The sequence below is a fragment of the Psittacula echo genome (genome assembly GCF_963264785.1).
Source record: "Psittacula echo genome assembly, chromosome: 3".
NCBI classification, from domain to species: domain Eukaryota; kingdom Metazoa; phylum Chordata; class Aves; order Psittaciformes; family Psittacidae; genus Psittacula; species Psittacula echo.
Window position 1 is genome coordinate 113618043 of NC_137736.1, and position 17618 is coordinate 113635660.

The 17618-nt window shown below is 35.8% G+C and overlaps 1 protein-coding gene across 1 annotated transcript in view; it reads right to left on the minus strand.

The window, feature by feature from the left end:
• The window catches only part of DYNC2H1 (dynein cytoplasmic 2 heavy chain 1), a 170320-nt gene that overhangs the window by 145808 nt on the left and 6894 nt on the right, over nucleotides 1-17618 (minus strand). Inside the window, exons 11-29 of the mRNA XM_080612498.1 lie at nucleotides 17039-17134; nucleotides 15124-15276; nucleotides 14916-15014; nucleotides 13812-13951; nucleotides 13492-13720; nucleotides 12922-13049; nucleotides 11586-11701; nucleotides 9717-9844; nucleotides 8224-8373; nucleotides 7266-7471; nucleotides 6199-6354; nucleotides 5988-6102; nucleotides 5418-5588; nucleotides 4869-5251; nucleotides 3996-4128; nucleotides 3788-3905; nucleotides 3505-3617; nucleotides 3294-3413; nucleotides 1145-1295 (exon numbers count right to left, since the gene is read on the minus strand). Coding sequence (XP_080468624.1) covers nucleotides 1145-1295; nucleotides 3294-3413; nucleotides 3505-3617; nucleotides 3788-3905; nucleotides 3996-4128; nucleotides 4869-5251; nucleotides 5418-5588; nucleotides 5988-6102; nucleotides 6199-6354; nucleotides 7266-7471; nucleotides 8224-8373; nucleotides 9717-9844; nucleotides 11586-11701; nucleotides 12922-13049; nucleotides 13492-13720; nucleotides 13812-13951; nucleotides 14916-15014; nucleotides 15124-15276; nucleotides 17039-17134 — 2905 coding nt within the window. The remainder of the gene's footprint in view (nucleotides 1-1144; nucleotides 1296-3293; nucleotides 3414-3504; nucleotides 3618-3787; nucleotides 3906-3995; nucleotides 4129-4868; nucleotides 5252-5417; nucleotides 5589-5987; nucleotides 6103-6198; nucleotides 6355-7265; nucleotides 7472-8223; nucleotides 8374-9716; nucleotides 9845-11585; nucleotides 11702-12921; nucleotides 13050-13491; nucleotides 13721-13811; nucleotides 13952-14915; nucleotides 15015-15123; nucleotides 15277-17038; nucleotides 17135-17618) is intronic.

Consider the following 17618-nt stretch of genomic DNA (forward strand, 5'->3'; position numbering starts at 1 on the left):
AGATGTTAACAGTTCATACAGTAAACAGCTATACAAATGTGGTGGAAGATTGTCAACTACATGTTAAATTAAGTCTTTTTATACATATAGGGTATAGAGTCATCATAGAGCCCACAGCCACCTCACCTAACCTACACTATACAATTTTACATCTGAGGTAGTCATTTAAAGTCCTCTTATGGTCAAAAGAGAGGAATAAGCACTCAAAGGTATAATTATTCTAACTGATTTGCACTGTATAAGATTCAAAACAAACATGCCTTGAAAATAAGTAGTTGATTGGTATTGCTACAGAGGCATGCAAGAATTATTAGTTCAGATGCAGATGTATATATCTAAGAAAAACAGCATCACCTACACAGCCATACAGAACATACTGGCATGACAAAGTACTTCAACTGTTCTCTGGCTAGTTCCTGTGGATGACTTTCTGGCAAAGAACGGCCATGTACCCAGATCAGCAAGTGCCTACGTGGAGTTAGACATGAACCAAAGAACAACGAAAGGTGAAGGAGGATGGGAGCGAGGCAGTGGGAGTGAGAATCCCAGCAAGATAAGAAGGAGCTGGAATTTACTGAGTTGCTAAATTGAGGACTGTTGGAAAACTCTGAAGGCCAGGTTCTCACACCTGTGCTTAACCAATTATATGTTAGTTGTTAAGGGCCTCAGAGATATGCATCCAATCACAATGGGCCAAGTTAGTGCAAACAACTTTAAGAAATAGTATATAAAGAGTTAGTTTTCCATAATAAATGGCTTTGTCTGATCACACTGATCTCTGACTGAGTCCATTCCGCGACAAGTTCCCATGAAATATAACATTACAGCAAAGTTCAGTAGGTGAGGACAAACTATCAGTAAACATATAAACCAAAAAATAAGTATTTAAAAATAATTAAAAGAGGGTTTCACATATAAATGCTCCAAGGTAAGTTTTAACTAAATAAAAAAAACATTGTTCACCCTGTAACATTAAACACACAAATCTTGGCAGTTATAAGTGGGTAACTTTATTTTAACTCAGCTTTATGAATTCAAACTGAGATAGATTTATACAATTTCCTGCTTAAGTAAACAGAATGTCAAATACTATAAAACTACATAGTCATTATGAACAATTATATATTAACAATCATTTTTATACCTGTACTTCCAGTATCTTCTATACCATTATCAATGCTAGTATAATGTTCCAATTTAGCCATGAGTTCTAATTCTAATTGTTGCAGACTATGGTCTTTGATAGCACTTTCAACATCTTCAGTGAACTGAATTTGTTCTGCCAAGGAAAGAATCTTTGAGAAAAAAAAGTTCTAATTACATTTTAAAAATAGAGAAGACATTAAAAAAAAAAAAGTTTAAAAATTAATTTGTAATTGCTTATTATGTTTGATATTTGTAATTTTTTAAAAAGCCACAAATTTGCTATGCTCTTAAGAACATATATTGCCACCCTAAAACCAAAATTTAGCAAAAACCTGCAATGAGATTCAATACAGCAAGTCCCGTAGCTGTTCTACAGCATGTGCTAGCAACACATCTTTTCCATTAAATGGTATGTTAGATGGAAACCTAAACCTGTTGAATATGGGCTCAGCATGCCTGCAATACGGTAGTTGCATAGAGTCGCAGAATGGTTTGGGTTGGAAGGGATCTTACAGATAATCAAGTTACAACCCCCCTGCCATAGGGAGGGGACACCTTTCACTTGAACAACCTGATCTAGTGGAAGAGAGTGACAGACAGGATCACTGAGCAAAGGGCATGGGGTTCTGTGACAGGAAGGGATAAAAGAAAAAAACAACAAAATCAGGCTTAAGCAGGATCACCCCCAGCCCGCATTTGCACCTCAGCAAGGAAGTGCCTAAAAGGCACCATTACAGAGAAATCCCTCAAATCCTCTCCAGAAACTCGACATGCAGGAGCATCTCTCGAAAGTACCTGTACACTAAACATATGCAGTATGAGGAATAAATATAATGAATCAGAGATCTGTATGCAGTGGCAGGGTACCTTGTTGGGACCATGGAGATGTGGTGGAGTGGCTCCCATGGCTGGAGTGTTGCAAGGGATACAGGCTCATTAGGAAGGATAGGCAGGGAAGACAAAGAAGGGCAGCTGCCCTTTACGTAACAATAACTGGAGTGCATGGAGCTCTGCCTGGGGATGGATGAGGAGTCAGCTGAGATTTTATAGGTTAAAGAGGACAGGTCAAGGTGACATTATAATGGGTGTCTGCTATAGGCCACCTGACTAGGAAGAATAAGTGGGTGAGCAGCCTCACATCCACAGGCCCTGGTCCTCAGAGGAACTTCCACCAACCCAATACCTGCTGGAGGGGCAAAATTGGACATAAGCAACCCAGGAGATTCCTGGAGTCCATGGATGACAACTCCCCTTCCCAGAAATAAAGGAGCCAGTGAGAACAGGTGCTTTACTGGACACAGTCCAATGGAAGGCCACAAAGATGATTTACAAACTGAAGCATCTCTCCTGTGATGAAAGGCTGAGAGAACTGAGACTGCTCAGCCTGGAGAAAAGGCAGCTCAGGGCAGAATCTTATCGATGTCTATAAATACCTGAAGGGAGGGTACAAAGATGGAGCCAGGCTCTTTTCAGAGATGCGCAGTGACTGGAAGAACACAAACTGAAACACAGAAAGCTCTGTCTGAACTTTAGGAAATGCTTCTTTACTATTAAGAGTGACTGAGCACTGGCACTGCCCAGGGAAGTAGCAGAGTCTCCATTTCTAGAGACCTTCAAAAGCTGTCTGGACATGGCTCTGGCTGAACCAGCTTGAGCAGGGGTCTTGGACCAGACGACCTCTGAAGGTTCCTTCCCACCACAACCATCCTGTGATTCTGTATGATTCTCTGTGCTACCGGCCAAAATCGCATACAAGAATTTCATATTCATGACTATTTCTGCTTATACAGCTAGACTTCAGAAACCATATTTTAACCAGCTTCAAAAATGGCTTTTTATGTTACTAAGTCTTAGCAGCTGTGCATGTAACATTCACTGCCAACTAAGATCAAGATTTACCTCAGATTTAATAAATAGATGGATGTTAGATCAGGTGCCATGACAAAGACTCGAGATTTCAAATGTTTACAAAAGAATTATACGAAAACATATTTTTAAGAAGTTCTCTACACTGCAAATGAATAAAATGGATTTGTTCATGGTTAGTTTCTTCCAAACCCATATTTATACTTCTTTATAAGCCTCTGAAAAATAACTTATTTGGTAAATCTGAGACTACACAGTGGCATTACTGGATTAACTGCTACCTGGGAAGGAAAGAGCGATGGATCAATTGAACCTTGTGATTTCTTTCCAGCTTCAACACAGTCAATTAACATTTTTTTCAGCGTCTCCTTCATCTCTAAAGCCAAGCAGTTTAGCCACACCTAACAGAGAAAAGAAAAAACCTCAAAAGTTACATTACAAAATAGTTTCTCAAAGATATTAGAACTATAGTTGGATAGGATTTTTTCTTACCTCCACATCATTTGACAAAAGAACTTTATTTCTAAGTGGCACAGTTTCTCCTTCTACAGACTTCATGGCAACTATGTATTTAAATTCTTCATCAAAGGTCACATTATTAATTCCTGTTAATCAGAAAACAGCACCAAAGTTACTTATTGTTAAAAGTCAAATATTAAGTCCTCAGTGTCTAGTGGTGGCAAGAGAGAAGAAAAAAGCCTGCAACAGATTATTTAGCTTTGAAGAACCTTATTTCTAAATAAGTACATTTTACAAATGAAGATTAATGTATTACCAGCAAAAAGTTTCTTTAGATGAGACTGGATAACCAGTGGATTAGTAGGCTGTCCTAAAATTTCTAATAAGTCATCATCTCCAATGAAATAGAATCTTGGAAATGCTGAGCGCTTTTCCTATATAAACACAAAATAAATCAATTTTGTTGATTTAAATTCAAACTTACTGACTTTGTTTATAGAAAATTATATTTATGTCAGCTGTACCTCCAAAAACTCATTCAAAGATCTCTGACATCTCTGAAGCTGGTCAAGTATGGTAATTAAGGTGTTTCTTATTCCTGTCCGGGCATTCAGCGATGTTATCCTGTTGTCACTCTTGATATCTAACATAATGGATCTTGACAGAAAGAAAATTGAGTAATTCATAAAACAACCATGACAGTTTCAATCTGGATATACAAGTGGTTATGTAAATAAAAATTAAAGCACAAGTAATTCATTTAAATATCTCACACATAGCATTTAGATTTCAGTGGTAATGATGAAACATTTCAGAATTTACATCAATATCTCTCCAATGGATTTTAATAACAACCATTTCTGGCTACCCAAAACCAAGCAAATTCAAGTCTTGACTTTTATTTCCTTCTAAGAGGTAATTTTAACTAAAATTAAGACAGATAATGGTACATATCTTTCTACATTTCTAAAATCTCCCTCTTTTTATCTCCTTGACTTGTTCGGAAAAAAATAAACTATCTGTTTCTCCCAAAAGTTCATCTGTGTACTTTTTTAGTGAACAAAGTGTTTGTCTTCAACAAGAAATGATTCCTGAAAAAAATCCCAACCAATTACATCCTCTCTGATTCTGTTGCAAGACTGTTCTGGTGTTTGCCTGCCTTGTTTGTGATCTATAACATTTCATATGATTTCATTCTTGACATGTGCCCAATTAAATGAAACCTATGTTAACAACTTCATGTGTCAGTGCCACACACCTGTATGTACTGAATTCCTGTTGCTGACATTTATCTCCATACATATTTCAATTGCTGCATATTTTTTCACCATGAAGAATGTTCTAGCCAACTCGTGTCAAAGATACTAAAAAAATAAGTCTCACTCCGTAACACTAACCTGAAGTCCTCATCAACTCTGTTAAAACGAGCCTGTTCTTTGGGCAGAGCTCCACTACCGAATATTGGTTCCAAATAGACCCATTTCCTCTGAATTTGGTTTAAATTCTGCAGATACTCATCCAACTCAGCCAGTTTTTTTTCCCAGATGGACACTTTATCTTCAAAACCTTTGTAGTACGGAGAGTCCTTGAGAGACTGTAGAAGACAGCGATGATCTCCAACCTGGTTGACTATGTCCTTCCAGTCTTTAATAAGCCTGATAGTCTTGCCTTGGCTATCTTCATAATCTGTTAATGTGAAGACAGCTCCAGCTCCCCAGAGTTCAAGCTCGCGTAATGCTTCTCTGATTGTTATTTCACCTTGGGCCCGACAATTCAAATCCTATTTAAAAGCATAAACAGATTTAATTTGAAACTACAGAGCTTGCAATAAACTTTCCATTCAAAAATATAACACAAATCTATTTCTATAGCAATAAAAATATACATATGCATATAAAACAAGATTTATTATACAAAATAAACTGTATAACTGAAACTATTCATACCTTAAGTTCCATTGCTTTTTCTATAATGGCATCTGTCACTTTTAGCAGATCTCCAAATAACAAACCTTCAAGTGTAGTGCCTCGGGGAAGACCCAGAAGACGAAAGAGATCCAGCCAGTGATCTGGAGAAAGATGTTCTCCTCTTACATATTTTAGGAGTGGAACTATCATCTATAGGAAAAATGCATGTGTGAATCCATCTAGTCTTTATGAAAATTATATGCATGAGTACAGAGTAACATGCTATTCAAACAAAACAAAAATTTACATTCTTAAAACAAAGGTCATTTCTTTCAGTTCCTGTATTTAATGTGTAGGAGTATAACTCTGAGGAAAACTCATTGCAAAATATGTGTCTATGTAAACTGTAATGACCCTCCTGTTAACTGTAAGGAACTAAAAGGTTTTCAAAAGTATGTGAAATGTTCAAAGGAGTATCAGAAGATATTTTCTTAAATTGTAACTAATTTTATTCTAACAACTGAACAATGAGCTACACGACAAAGTATATTAGCTAGTAATACCAAAATAATTTTTGTTTTATAACCTTTTTTGTAATTAGCATCTTACTTTATATTTGTCCACTTCTTTTTGCAACTTTACTGTCATTACAGTATGTTCTTCCATCTTCCTCATTTTGTCATGCCACTTAAACAAAAATTCTTCAAATAGGTACGTTTTACTCCTGTGTGAAAATCAAATATAAAAAGGTCATGACAACACAGTACTACAACCACATAATACATATATGTCCATGAAAAAGAAAGTAATAAAATCATACCTAAAAGTAATCCAGTCTTCTTTGGCTTTTTCCTGAAGGCCTTGATAAAACTCTTCATATAATGCCCAGACTTCTGCACAACTCTTAATATCCTGACATACAACTTTTGACAATGAGAAGTCGGGCTCTTCCAATTTAAAATAATGGCATTCTTCACTGAGTAAAAAGAAGATCACAATGTTATACATTATATGATTCCATTATACATTTATTGTTTAAGAGATGTTATCATATGGAAATAATTACACTTTTTTTAAGAAAAGCTGTTGGCTTGACTGAGGAACATTGCTGCCAACTGCAATTTCCTTATAGTAACTTTCTTGAATAGAAATAACAAAGGAATATGAGGGATAACTCCCACACAGTGACCTTCTCCCATATTCACAATTATTTTACATAAATTTTCATTTCTTTCTCATTTATCAGAAAAGTGAATTACTTTGTGCCCCCAAAAACAAAGGTTGAAAGAAAATAACTTTTCACTGATTCTTTCTGCTAGGTAGAAAAAATTCGTTAATTTTATTTACTATCATGTTTAAGTGCCAAGCTAAGAATTTAAATAGAAAACTTGTCCACTCAATGTTTGCAATAATGAGCCTACTGAAAGCAGGCACCTAGAGCAAAAATCTCTTCCTTTTGCACAGAAGTCTATCAGACAGGACACTTACTCAAGAAATAGGGGAGGTAAGCTCTTGCCCATTTAAATTACAAGAGGACTGAAGTAATAACTCACCCTTCTTGGACAAATATCTCAAACCTTCTCAGTAAGAAGGAAGTTAGAACCAAGCATTTGGTGTACAGACTCCCTTATGCGAAAGCCTAAGAGACTTCTTGAGTTTTTCCATTACAAAAAACTTTAGAAAAGCTTAGCTTGAAAATTTGTGTTACGCAAAAACAATAAAAAGAATCCTGAAAAACTAATGAAAAACATGCAGTACAAATAAAACTAAATTCCTTGAAATTAAATATTGTTGTGATAAAATTTAGTTAACATTTTCTGAGATACTACTGCTGCAAAAGATCCATACATAAATGAATAAGGTACACAGGGAAATAAACAGACATACATGAGCTTCTCTTTCATGGTTTCAAGTTCACCAAATTCCTTTTCTTTTTCCTTTACGATCTGAGCACTTTTCTCAAGTGCATCCTGATCACCTGTTTCAATGACATCATCACTTGGCTTCAGCTGATCCCAACGAGCTTTAAATTTTTCCAGGTCTTGAAGATATATATTAATACGTGAAATCACATTTCCTTTCATCATTTCAATCTGTAAAGCAAGAGTTAAAATGATTTTTAACTACACATATTATCAAACTCAAAGTATCAACTTCAAAAAACTTCAAAACTTGGTAAGTACATCTTGAACAAAATCAAACTCAAAAAAATTCTTGTATAATACCCTAAACTTTCTTTTTCTGACCCTGCATCTTACAACACCTAGAAAAATTCTCTGTTTGTATGGCATATTGCTATCTTCAGTAGAACTTCAAGTGAGTTCAGCAATTTGCCTATGGAGTGGAATTACAGGATCGTGCATAGCTTAGCAAAGTTTGTGAAAAGAAAATAATAAGCCTCATAGAATCATTTAGGTTGGCAAAGGCTTCTAAGATCATTGACACCAACCACTAACCTACACTACCAAGTCCACCACTCAACCATGTCCCTTTGTGCCACATACTGACTCTGAGCACACAAAAATGCATCTCTTAAATGTTACCCTGTTTTCCTCAGTTAACCACTGCATTCATTAAGCCACCTCTGCCATCAGAAAGTTGTTTGAGACAAAAGTACAATGTAACATTCATTTCAGCATCAGTTCAACAGAAATTTCACCTAGTTACTGGTTAAAGAGTTTAAGCACTCTTCCCTTAAATGCTCTCCCTCAACCTGGTAATGTTGATGTTAACACTGAACTGAGAACATTTCTGGATTGAATTTAAGAAAAAAAAAAAAAATTCTCCAGACTCATTCAAAATAATTTCAACATTTTTATGTAAAGTATTAATCTTTTATTGTTACCTCTTCTGCAATCATAAGCTGGTGGCTTTCCATCATTAAATCAAATTTATCCCATGTAGCTTTTAGGTTACTGAGAGTGTCCAAACCTGTACCAGCCACAGTTCGCAGAAGTTTGTTTTTATCTTCAGCTTCTTGAAACAGGAGAAAAATCTAAACTCAAACAGATTAAAAATATGTGTGTATGTAAAAACTCAGCAAATCATGTTTATCCAAACTATAAGCAAATAATAAGAATCATCAACTGTGCATGCACAGATTATATGTTTAAACACAGCTGCTTTTTTAATACTATGTATAGAATAACAGTAAAATACTGGAAAAATAGCATTTGACTTATTTAGAGATATCTTGATCCTGACATGAGATATACAGAAGCAAGTTTTCCCTATGGAACAGGTAAGTGCCTTGTTACATATAGCAGAGATCCACTCAGATTCGAAAAAATCAGCAGAACAATAGAATTCAGCAAATATATATATGCGCTGATTCTGGCTGAGATGGTGCACTGGGTTTGGCTGGGATAGCTAATTTAGTCCATAGTATCTGGTCTGGGGCTATGTCTGGATTTATGATGAAAACAGTGTGGATGAAAGAGGGATGCTTTAGCTATTGCAGAGCAGTACTTACACATATTCAATGACTTTTCTGCTCCTCCCCCCACCTCACCAGGGAGTAGGTTGGGGGTGCACAAGGACTTGGGAGGGGACACAGCCAGGACAGCTGACCCCAACTCATTCAAGGGATGTCCCATACCATACGGCATCAGACTCGGTATATAAAGATGAGGGAAGAAGGAAGGGGGAATGTCCAGAGCGATGTCTTCCTAAGTAACCACTACACACGATGGAGCCCTGCTTTGCCAGAGAAGGCTGAACACCTGCCTGCTGATGGGAAGTGGTGAATTAATTCCTGGTTTTGTTTTGATACACATCTTTTGCTTTACCCATTAAACTATCTTTATCTCAACCCAAGTGTTTTCTCACTTTTACTCATCTGATTCTCTTCCTCAATCTGATGTGGGGGGAGTGAGTGAGCAGCTGTGTGGTGTTTTGTTGCCACGTGGGGTTAAGCCATGACAGATGGAGTTCATTTTCTTCACAGTAGCTCATATGGTGCTATGTTTTAGATCAGTGATGAAAACAATACTGACCATACACTAGCATTTCACCTGTTGCTGAACAGCGTTTGCATAGCATCAAGGCCTTCTCTGTTTCACATTCCATCCCTCATCCCCAGTGAATCTGTTAACAGCACACACACTTCAGACACCTGCACATACACCTAAACTTAGATGTGTTCATTTAGAACTGAATCCTTTCCTGGATAAATACTGTCTCTCAAGGGACAATACTGTGCTATACGAACAACTGCCCTGACCCTATATGGCCACTGCATGTTCTGAACTAGTTAGATTAAATATAAGCTTCCATACTAGAAAGCAATTACATTTTTTTAATAGCTGTTGTTCTGGATATGATAAAACAGTATCTTACCCCTTCTTTTCGTTCACGTAGGTTTAAATATTTTAAATTGTCTTCTGCTATTTCCTCTACAGTCTGGGGCCTAATCACTAAAGTTTCCATGGCACCATTGAGAAATGAAGAAACATCACATACATGAGCTATATAAAGGTAGAAAACAAAGTTATCACAGAGAAAATATTTGTAGTAACAAATATCCAAGTCAGACAAATGTACTGTGATAAAACGTTGTTATAAGATACAATAATGTATACAATCTATCTGCTTAACAAATTGCAGACCCCAATTTTATTTGCTGCTTAAAAAAAACTTGAATGTTTGTGTTCACAGATAGCCTTCTAAACGTAATCCACTGCCTTCTGAAAATTAAACATAAATACATAAGACATCCTGCTCCTCTACTCTGTTCTCATGAGACTTCACTTGGAGTACTGTGTACAGTTCAGGTGTCTTCAACATAAAAAGGACATGGAAATGTTGGAACAAGTCCAGAGGAGGCCACGAGGATGATGAGGGAACTGGAGCACCTCCCATATGAAGACAGGCTGAGAAAGTTGGGGCTGTTCAGCCTGGAGAAGAGAAGGCTGTGTGGAGACCTCATAGCAGCCTTCCAGTATCTGAAGGGGGCCTACAAGGATGCTGGGGAGGGACTCTTCATTAGGGACTATAGAGATAGGACAAGGGGTAACAGGTTAAAACTTAAACAGAGGAAGTTTAGATTGGATATACGGAGGAAGTTCCTTACTGTAAGGGTGGTGAGGCACTGGAATGGGTTGCCCAAAGAAGTTATGAATGCTCCATCCCTGGCGGTGTGCAAGACCAGGTTGGACAGAGCCTTGGGTGACATGGTTTAGTGTGAGGTGTCCCTGCCCATGGCAGGGGGATTGGAGCTAGATGATCTTAAGATCCTTTCCAACCCTAACTATTCTATGATTCTATGATTTACACACTTTCAACATCTGTATAGGTCTTTTTTGGGTAAATGGAGAAAAACAGATCTTAAAATTGCTTTGGGGATTTGAGTCTTTTTGTTTTGTTTTCAAGAAACTAAAGCCACCTTGCTTTAAATATTACAAAGATTCAAAACCAAAAGTCTGATTAAGCTATAATGTTTTATTTTCCTACCAAGGTAAAACTCTTTGGTACGGAGAAAGAATCTGTGCAATTCCAGAGAATAATACATATTCCAGGAAACAACCTTTCAGGCTATGGAAATAATTCACTTCCTGCACAAAACATTCTGTTTCCTGTTCTGATTGTTACATTTAAATCCAAAAGCACTGGTATTTCTCATCATCTAAACCTTACTACATTTTGTCTACCTGCTCCAGACATAGATAGACCACCCCAAAAGAAGGAAGTATTTTGCACTCTATCACTATGCATTTTGACAATCTAATTAACAAGTAACTGTATGGAGTTAAATCTTGATTATTTAATAGTCTTCAAGAAGTATTTCAATTTGTGAAAGAAAAATCTAATAACATTTTTAATTACAACATTTCATGATGCCTCCTTCAATTACCCTCAAATGCCTAAGAAGTTTTCCTCCCTCAAACACCAAATAAACCTTTCTCCTTGAAATGATAAAAGAATTTTCCTTCAGAAAAAGAAACAAGCTAAATAATGCTCATATGTATCCTTTTACATTCAGAACAGATGTGGCCACAACACATGAATGGGTAAGATGCACATGGACATCAAAAGGTCCTAGATTAGGCCTGCAGTGAAAAGTTAGTAACAGATTAATATATCTGCACTGTGATTCATGCAGCCCACTGTGCCTGTGAGTAAAACGTTTCTTAAAAAAAGTATTTACATTAACACAAATGTCCCCAAGTAGAAAAGAAACAAAAAATACTACTCATTTAAGTTATTTACCTTGAATAGATTTTCTCAAAGAAATGACAAGAATATCATACAACTTCTGGATGAAATCATCAATTACAGTTTTCACAGGGTTGCAATTAACAGTGAAACAATCTATCTTGATGGTGCTTCAAGACAAAAGACGGAAAAATTGCAAATATTCAGCAGTATAAGTAGTATACTTGCACATCAATTTCTCTAAGATCTATGCACATCTATAGGTCATCATGATTTTGTAGTCTAGTAAGAAAAGAATTTCCTCATAATTCTACAAATAAAAGACATAGCTTATTGGGAAAATTAGTCATTGTAATATGACCATTATGCATATTCATGTAGTTTTATGGTGACTGAGGTCTCGTGTTCTGTTCCTCCAAGCAGAAAATTACTTGATTTTACATAACCAAAGTCAGTAAATTCTAAAGGACTACTTCTATGCTACAAAAGAAAAATATTTTGTCTGTACAGTCCTGTCTTTAAATCTCTAATTTCCATGCGAATTTATTAACTCAGGCTTCAACAGTCCTAAGAACACAAGGAAAGCCATAGTGAGTCATTTCAACCCTCCATATCTAATATATCACAAGTGACCTTAAGTAGACACCTAAAGAACAGTAAGAAAAAGGGCTCCATTATCTGATACCTTCCTGTGCATCCTCCCTCAACACCAGTTATTTTCAACTCATGGCACTTCATAGCCACATGATGTTTCTGATTATAAGACACATAGCCAATTTCTATTCACCCCAGCCTGTCCTTATCACTTAGCCAACAAGTTCTACCAGCCCATTCTCCTGCAGGAAATATCATCTTTTTTCCTTTCACTTTTTCATTTCCTCTTTCATTCTTTCTTCCTTTATTCCTAGCAGTTTCATTTGAGAATTCTAATCATGCAATACACTACATTCCCCATGAATATATGTAAGAATAAAAGCCTACACTAGAATATCTTAAACTATAACTTATAAGAGATAATCGAGTGGTTCAGGACAGGAATTATTTAATGTACAAATATTTACTAACTCTGTTCCTAACTGCCACATGTACTTCACACGCATAGGACTTAACTAAAAGAATTGTTAAAATATCACCATGTTTTGTAGTATTTCAGAATCAGCCCTGAATTTTTAAGGGATTTCCCATCATATCAGACAAAGACATTAAAAGTTTTCAGAGCAGGCTGCACAGATAAAAGGGGATAAGTGTCTAAAAATAAAACTGGAAAACAAAAATCTACATATTTTAAAAACACTTCAAATTCTCTGTAAAAAGAGAATAAAAATATTTTACTATTACCTTTATCTGACAGAATACACTATTCAAACAAAACAATAGAGTTGTACTATACCTTGGAAGTCGTTCTGCTTCCTTCCCTCTTACTTTCAATGCTTTGAAGTTTTTTTCCCAGTCCTGTTTGCTAGAAAGATACGTCTTCACCAGAGTTTCCAGATCTAGTTGACCAATTACAATCCATTCCTTTTCAACGTTATTTTTCATGTATGGAAAAGAAATATTTTCCAGACTAAAAACTCGTTTCTCAATAGTATTACAACACTTTAATAATGTTTCTATGCTACATTATCCTTAATGTCTGTGCTCCTTCAATTACCTACAGATTCTCAGTGCAAACATGAAGTACAAAACGGTTTGACGCATTCACACATCTAAGGATAACCAAAATAGACTTCGAACAAGAGTAAAAAGACAGCTGTAATACTAAGGTTTCAATGGGAACTGTGCATATGCTTTGAGTTAGGTATGTGCTTAAGTGGTTGGCTAAGCTTTTCCTTATATGTCTCAGAGAAAAGGACAACAATGCACAAATGTCATTGCTCAGTTACTTCTAGAATATCTGAAACCTAAAATTATAGAAATAAAATAAAATTTAAAAAAAGCATGAGTAAAATATTGAAAATACCTTGAATTGATTAGAAGCATCTGTCAGCCTTCTGAACAAACCCTCTGCTTTACTGAAAGCAGTCAGAAATCCACTTACATTTCTTTCAGTCATAACAGTGAATATGGACTCTTCTTCTGCGTCACTTACTCCCCTAAACTGATTTGGAATGGAGATGAATCTCTTCATTTCTCTGTAATATCTAGCTCGTACTTCTTCAAAAGGAGGTCTGAATTGCAACTGGCCTTGCCTAAAAAATGAAACAAATCATAAAACAACTGGTATTTAAATGTAATCTAAGGTAGAATACTTTCTTAACAGGAAAAGAGAAAATATCTTACTTGAATGTCAGATCAATATTTATTTCTGGTAAATTCTCATTGAGTGCTTCTAAGCCCATTTGATACTGAGGCTCCAGAGCTTTGTAAAGTTGATGATTCCAATGCTGTCTCCAAGCTTTCATGTCAGATGACTTGAAACCCTAAAATTCAACAGTGTTTATTTTTACTTTATTTTATTCCTCAAGCCATAATTATAAGCTTAAACTGAGCACAGTACAATGCCCAAAGACCAGAATCTTAGTAAAATTCAAAGAAGTATGAGACCACTGGAACAGGCTCCCCAGGGAAGTGGTCACGGCATCAAGCCTGTCAAGAGTCCAGTGAGCATCTGGATGACGCTCTTAGTCATATGGTTTAGTTTTAGACATTACAAAACAAAAGCTTAATCAATGTATTTATTTATTATTCGTATTACCCTGAAAAAAATTAAAAAACTATAAAAAATGTACTACATTTATTTGTCTGGCAAATACTAACTTAAATAATCTGGGTTTGCACTGGAAAGGCTAAGAACACCACATCTATCAAAGAATAGTAATAACATCGAGTTACTTAGATAAGTGATATTTTTAATCAAAATCTTAATCATCTTACCCAATGATGTTAAAGGACTCCCCAGACCTAAACGATTCTGTAATTCTGTTCTAAAAGTTGACAGTTGATAAGTGAACAAATAAAAATTTGGCTTTTTCATGATTTCAGACAGAAATGAATTTTAATTCTAAATTTTATATACTTGCTCTATTCTGCCTGAGGACAGAACACACATCCACACCAATTTCTTTATTTGTCCTTGTATGAATGGCTCAGACACAACTGATCTACATGACCTAAGGTTTTCCTATTTTTTCATTTAACATGTGATTTGACCAAGTTTTGTTCTTCTCCAGTTAGTAGCATGACATAAAAAACAATCATCTTCATCTTTCTCATCTGAGATTTTACCTCACATCTGGCAACAACTGGTACACAGTCAGTTTTCCTGAGATAGCTAGTAACTCATGAATCAAAATTAATTCAAGCATGTTATGTTTGAGTCTTAAATCTTGATTACTGTTGAAAAATCAAATGTTCACAGCTTGCAATACGATAATGAAACCCTGCCTGTGACTCCAGGCTGGCAAGACCAGTTCTGAGCTCCTGGACACCATCCTTCCAACGTTGCTGCTGCCGAAGTAGATCAGTATTCATGAGTGATATAACCTGTTAAAAGAATTTTAAAGAATAATAAAGATATTAACCACCACACAAATGAAGAAAGGGTAAAGTAAGCTATAAGAGATGTGATTTCAATTTCACCTGGAAAATATACCTTTTCAATAAAGTTTGTGTGCCACTTTCTTAGTTTTCTATTTTCAGTGGAAAGCCGTTCAGCAGCAGCTTGGAGTTTTTGGATATAAGCTTCCAACTCTGTAGGATTATCCCATGTCATTTGAGCTTTTCCTCCAGGGCCAGATTTGGAATGCTTGAAAAATACACAAATTTTATCAGATTTAATGGCAAACCCAGTCTACCAGTCAGCATACAGAAAGTGGTAATATGAGAAACATGGTTTTACTCCTAGTAAAAAATAGAGGACCTCTCTCTCACTACTGCACTAGAGACACAATAATCTGGCAAATTACAGACACGTGGACATATCATTATAGCTACATCAACAGACTGGGGAAGGATTTAAATGCCAGACTCTTAACAGAGCTTGAAATAAATTCACTGATGTTGAGAATGTTGTCCCACACACAAAAACAGCCTTCTTAAGCTAAGACGACACCTTAAACTCCTTCCTTCCTCTTTGTTCTACACAGAAAAAAAATCAAAATGTGACACTCATAATTGGTATCCTACTTCACCTGTTTATCACAAAACAATTTTTTTAATTACACTGAAAAATTTCACTAATCAGTGGAATAAGCAGCTTTAGGGAGTTCCACTACTCTGGGCTTTTCATCAGGATTCTGGGGGGTTTATGCATTTTGCTAAGTTTACAGTAGAAAATCAGAAGACAAAAGCATCTGAAGTTTCACAGCTGGACCTATCCCTAAAACATGTAGGACAGAAATCATGTCAAATAGGAGAATATGTTGTGGCTTTGAACAGTTCTGCAGCATTTTAGGGTCTGTACACTAGAATCTGTGGCATAATCTGCACCAAGCTCAAGGGAAATTTAGGAGAAAGTTTGGCAACTTTTTCCAGGACACTGTGAACCTACAGTTTGGTCTAGACTCTCCAACATTTTGTGTGAACTAATTCCAACCACAAATATCCTTTCTGTTTTCAGCCCCACTCTTATACTTTGTCTTGCAAAAGGGTTCTCAGGAGCAAGTTTCCAATCATTTCTGTAATGCTTTCTCTGGAGCTGTTCTTCTCTGGCCCAATACAGAGTTTATAGGCATGTTATCATTCTCCCACTATTCTCATATTGTACAAGATTTGGAAGAGGGTTGAGTGCTTCAAACATATCACAGCAGTGAAATGAAATTCATAATAATCAACATGTTTCTCTAGACATAAAATATAGTGTTAAAAACCCTATAGATTGTAGCGTAATTTTAAGCTCAGGGTCCCTTCGAAGCAAAAAAAAACAAAAAAAAGAGAAATCATTTCCTCCAAATTTCTTAGAAGAATCTAAAACTTCTTTATGTATTGTGAATTTCTAGGAATTACAAAAAAAACCTCAAACCTTCATCTCAGAGCAATTATGTTATGCCTAGACAGAAACTCATTGTAACATACTGCCCACCACAGGTTCTTTGTTCTTAATCCGAACTGAAAACTATCCACTTTCAACCTGCCCAAAACATGCATTAGAAACATTTAGGAGGACTGCAAAATCCACAAAGATTTAGTAGCAGTCAAACAGTGAAACCATTGCTTAATACTTATTTATCTCCAGAATAAAGTATATGTCATTTTTACTAAAACAGACCAAAACAACATTAGAAATGTTGGAAGTAACATCGTGGTTCATGTGTAAATTCAAACACTAGAAATAATTCCTGAGAGACCATACGATACTAATATCCAAAGTACAAAGGAGTAAGCAGTTATTTAAAAGACAGTATTAAAAGAAAAGGCTCATTGATTTCAATAAATGTTAGTTAAATATATAGTATTACTCATATGGAAAGGTTGCAGTTACAGTCCAGCAATAAACATAGAAAAAGCAGTGTAGAATATGCACAGATATCACTGAAATTAAAAATACAAAAAGAGGGGAATTCTTTCACCTTAATTATCTGTTCAAATGCTAGAGCAGACTGTAACATCATTGGCTTCTGACTCTCAATCATCTGTTGATCAATAGAGTTATAAAAATGTGCCACCTGTAAAATTGAGAGATGAAATTTACAAGTACAGACAAGAATAATATATACCAATAAACGCAATGCAGGATATTTCCAAAAGTATTGCCCAATGAATGCCATTAAGAAATAACTATTCTAGTTTGCAAAAATAAAGTACACATGCAATGCTAATGCTAATCTTCTTCTAGTGATGAATTCTAACAGCAAAAAAGACCACTACTTACATGTCAGAGGTGATTATGCTACACCTTAAGTGAAAGTGTTTCAGGCTCTAAGTGGAACAGTTCCAATATTTTATGCAAATGTAAGCATCTAGTACAATTTTAGAGGCCTTCAAGTAACCATGACATCTGCCAGGATATGACACAAGACCTAAGAGAGATCTATTTACTTCCAGATTGGCAGCTGAAGTAAGAGTGATACCCTATAACTCAGTTTAGTCAATGTTATGACATTTTCCTTCAGTTATAATAATCAGAAACTAAGACTAAAACTAGGAAGG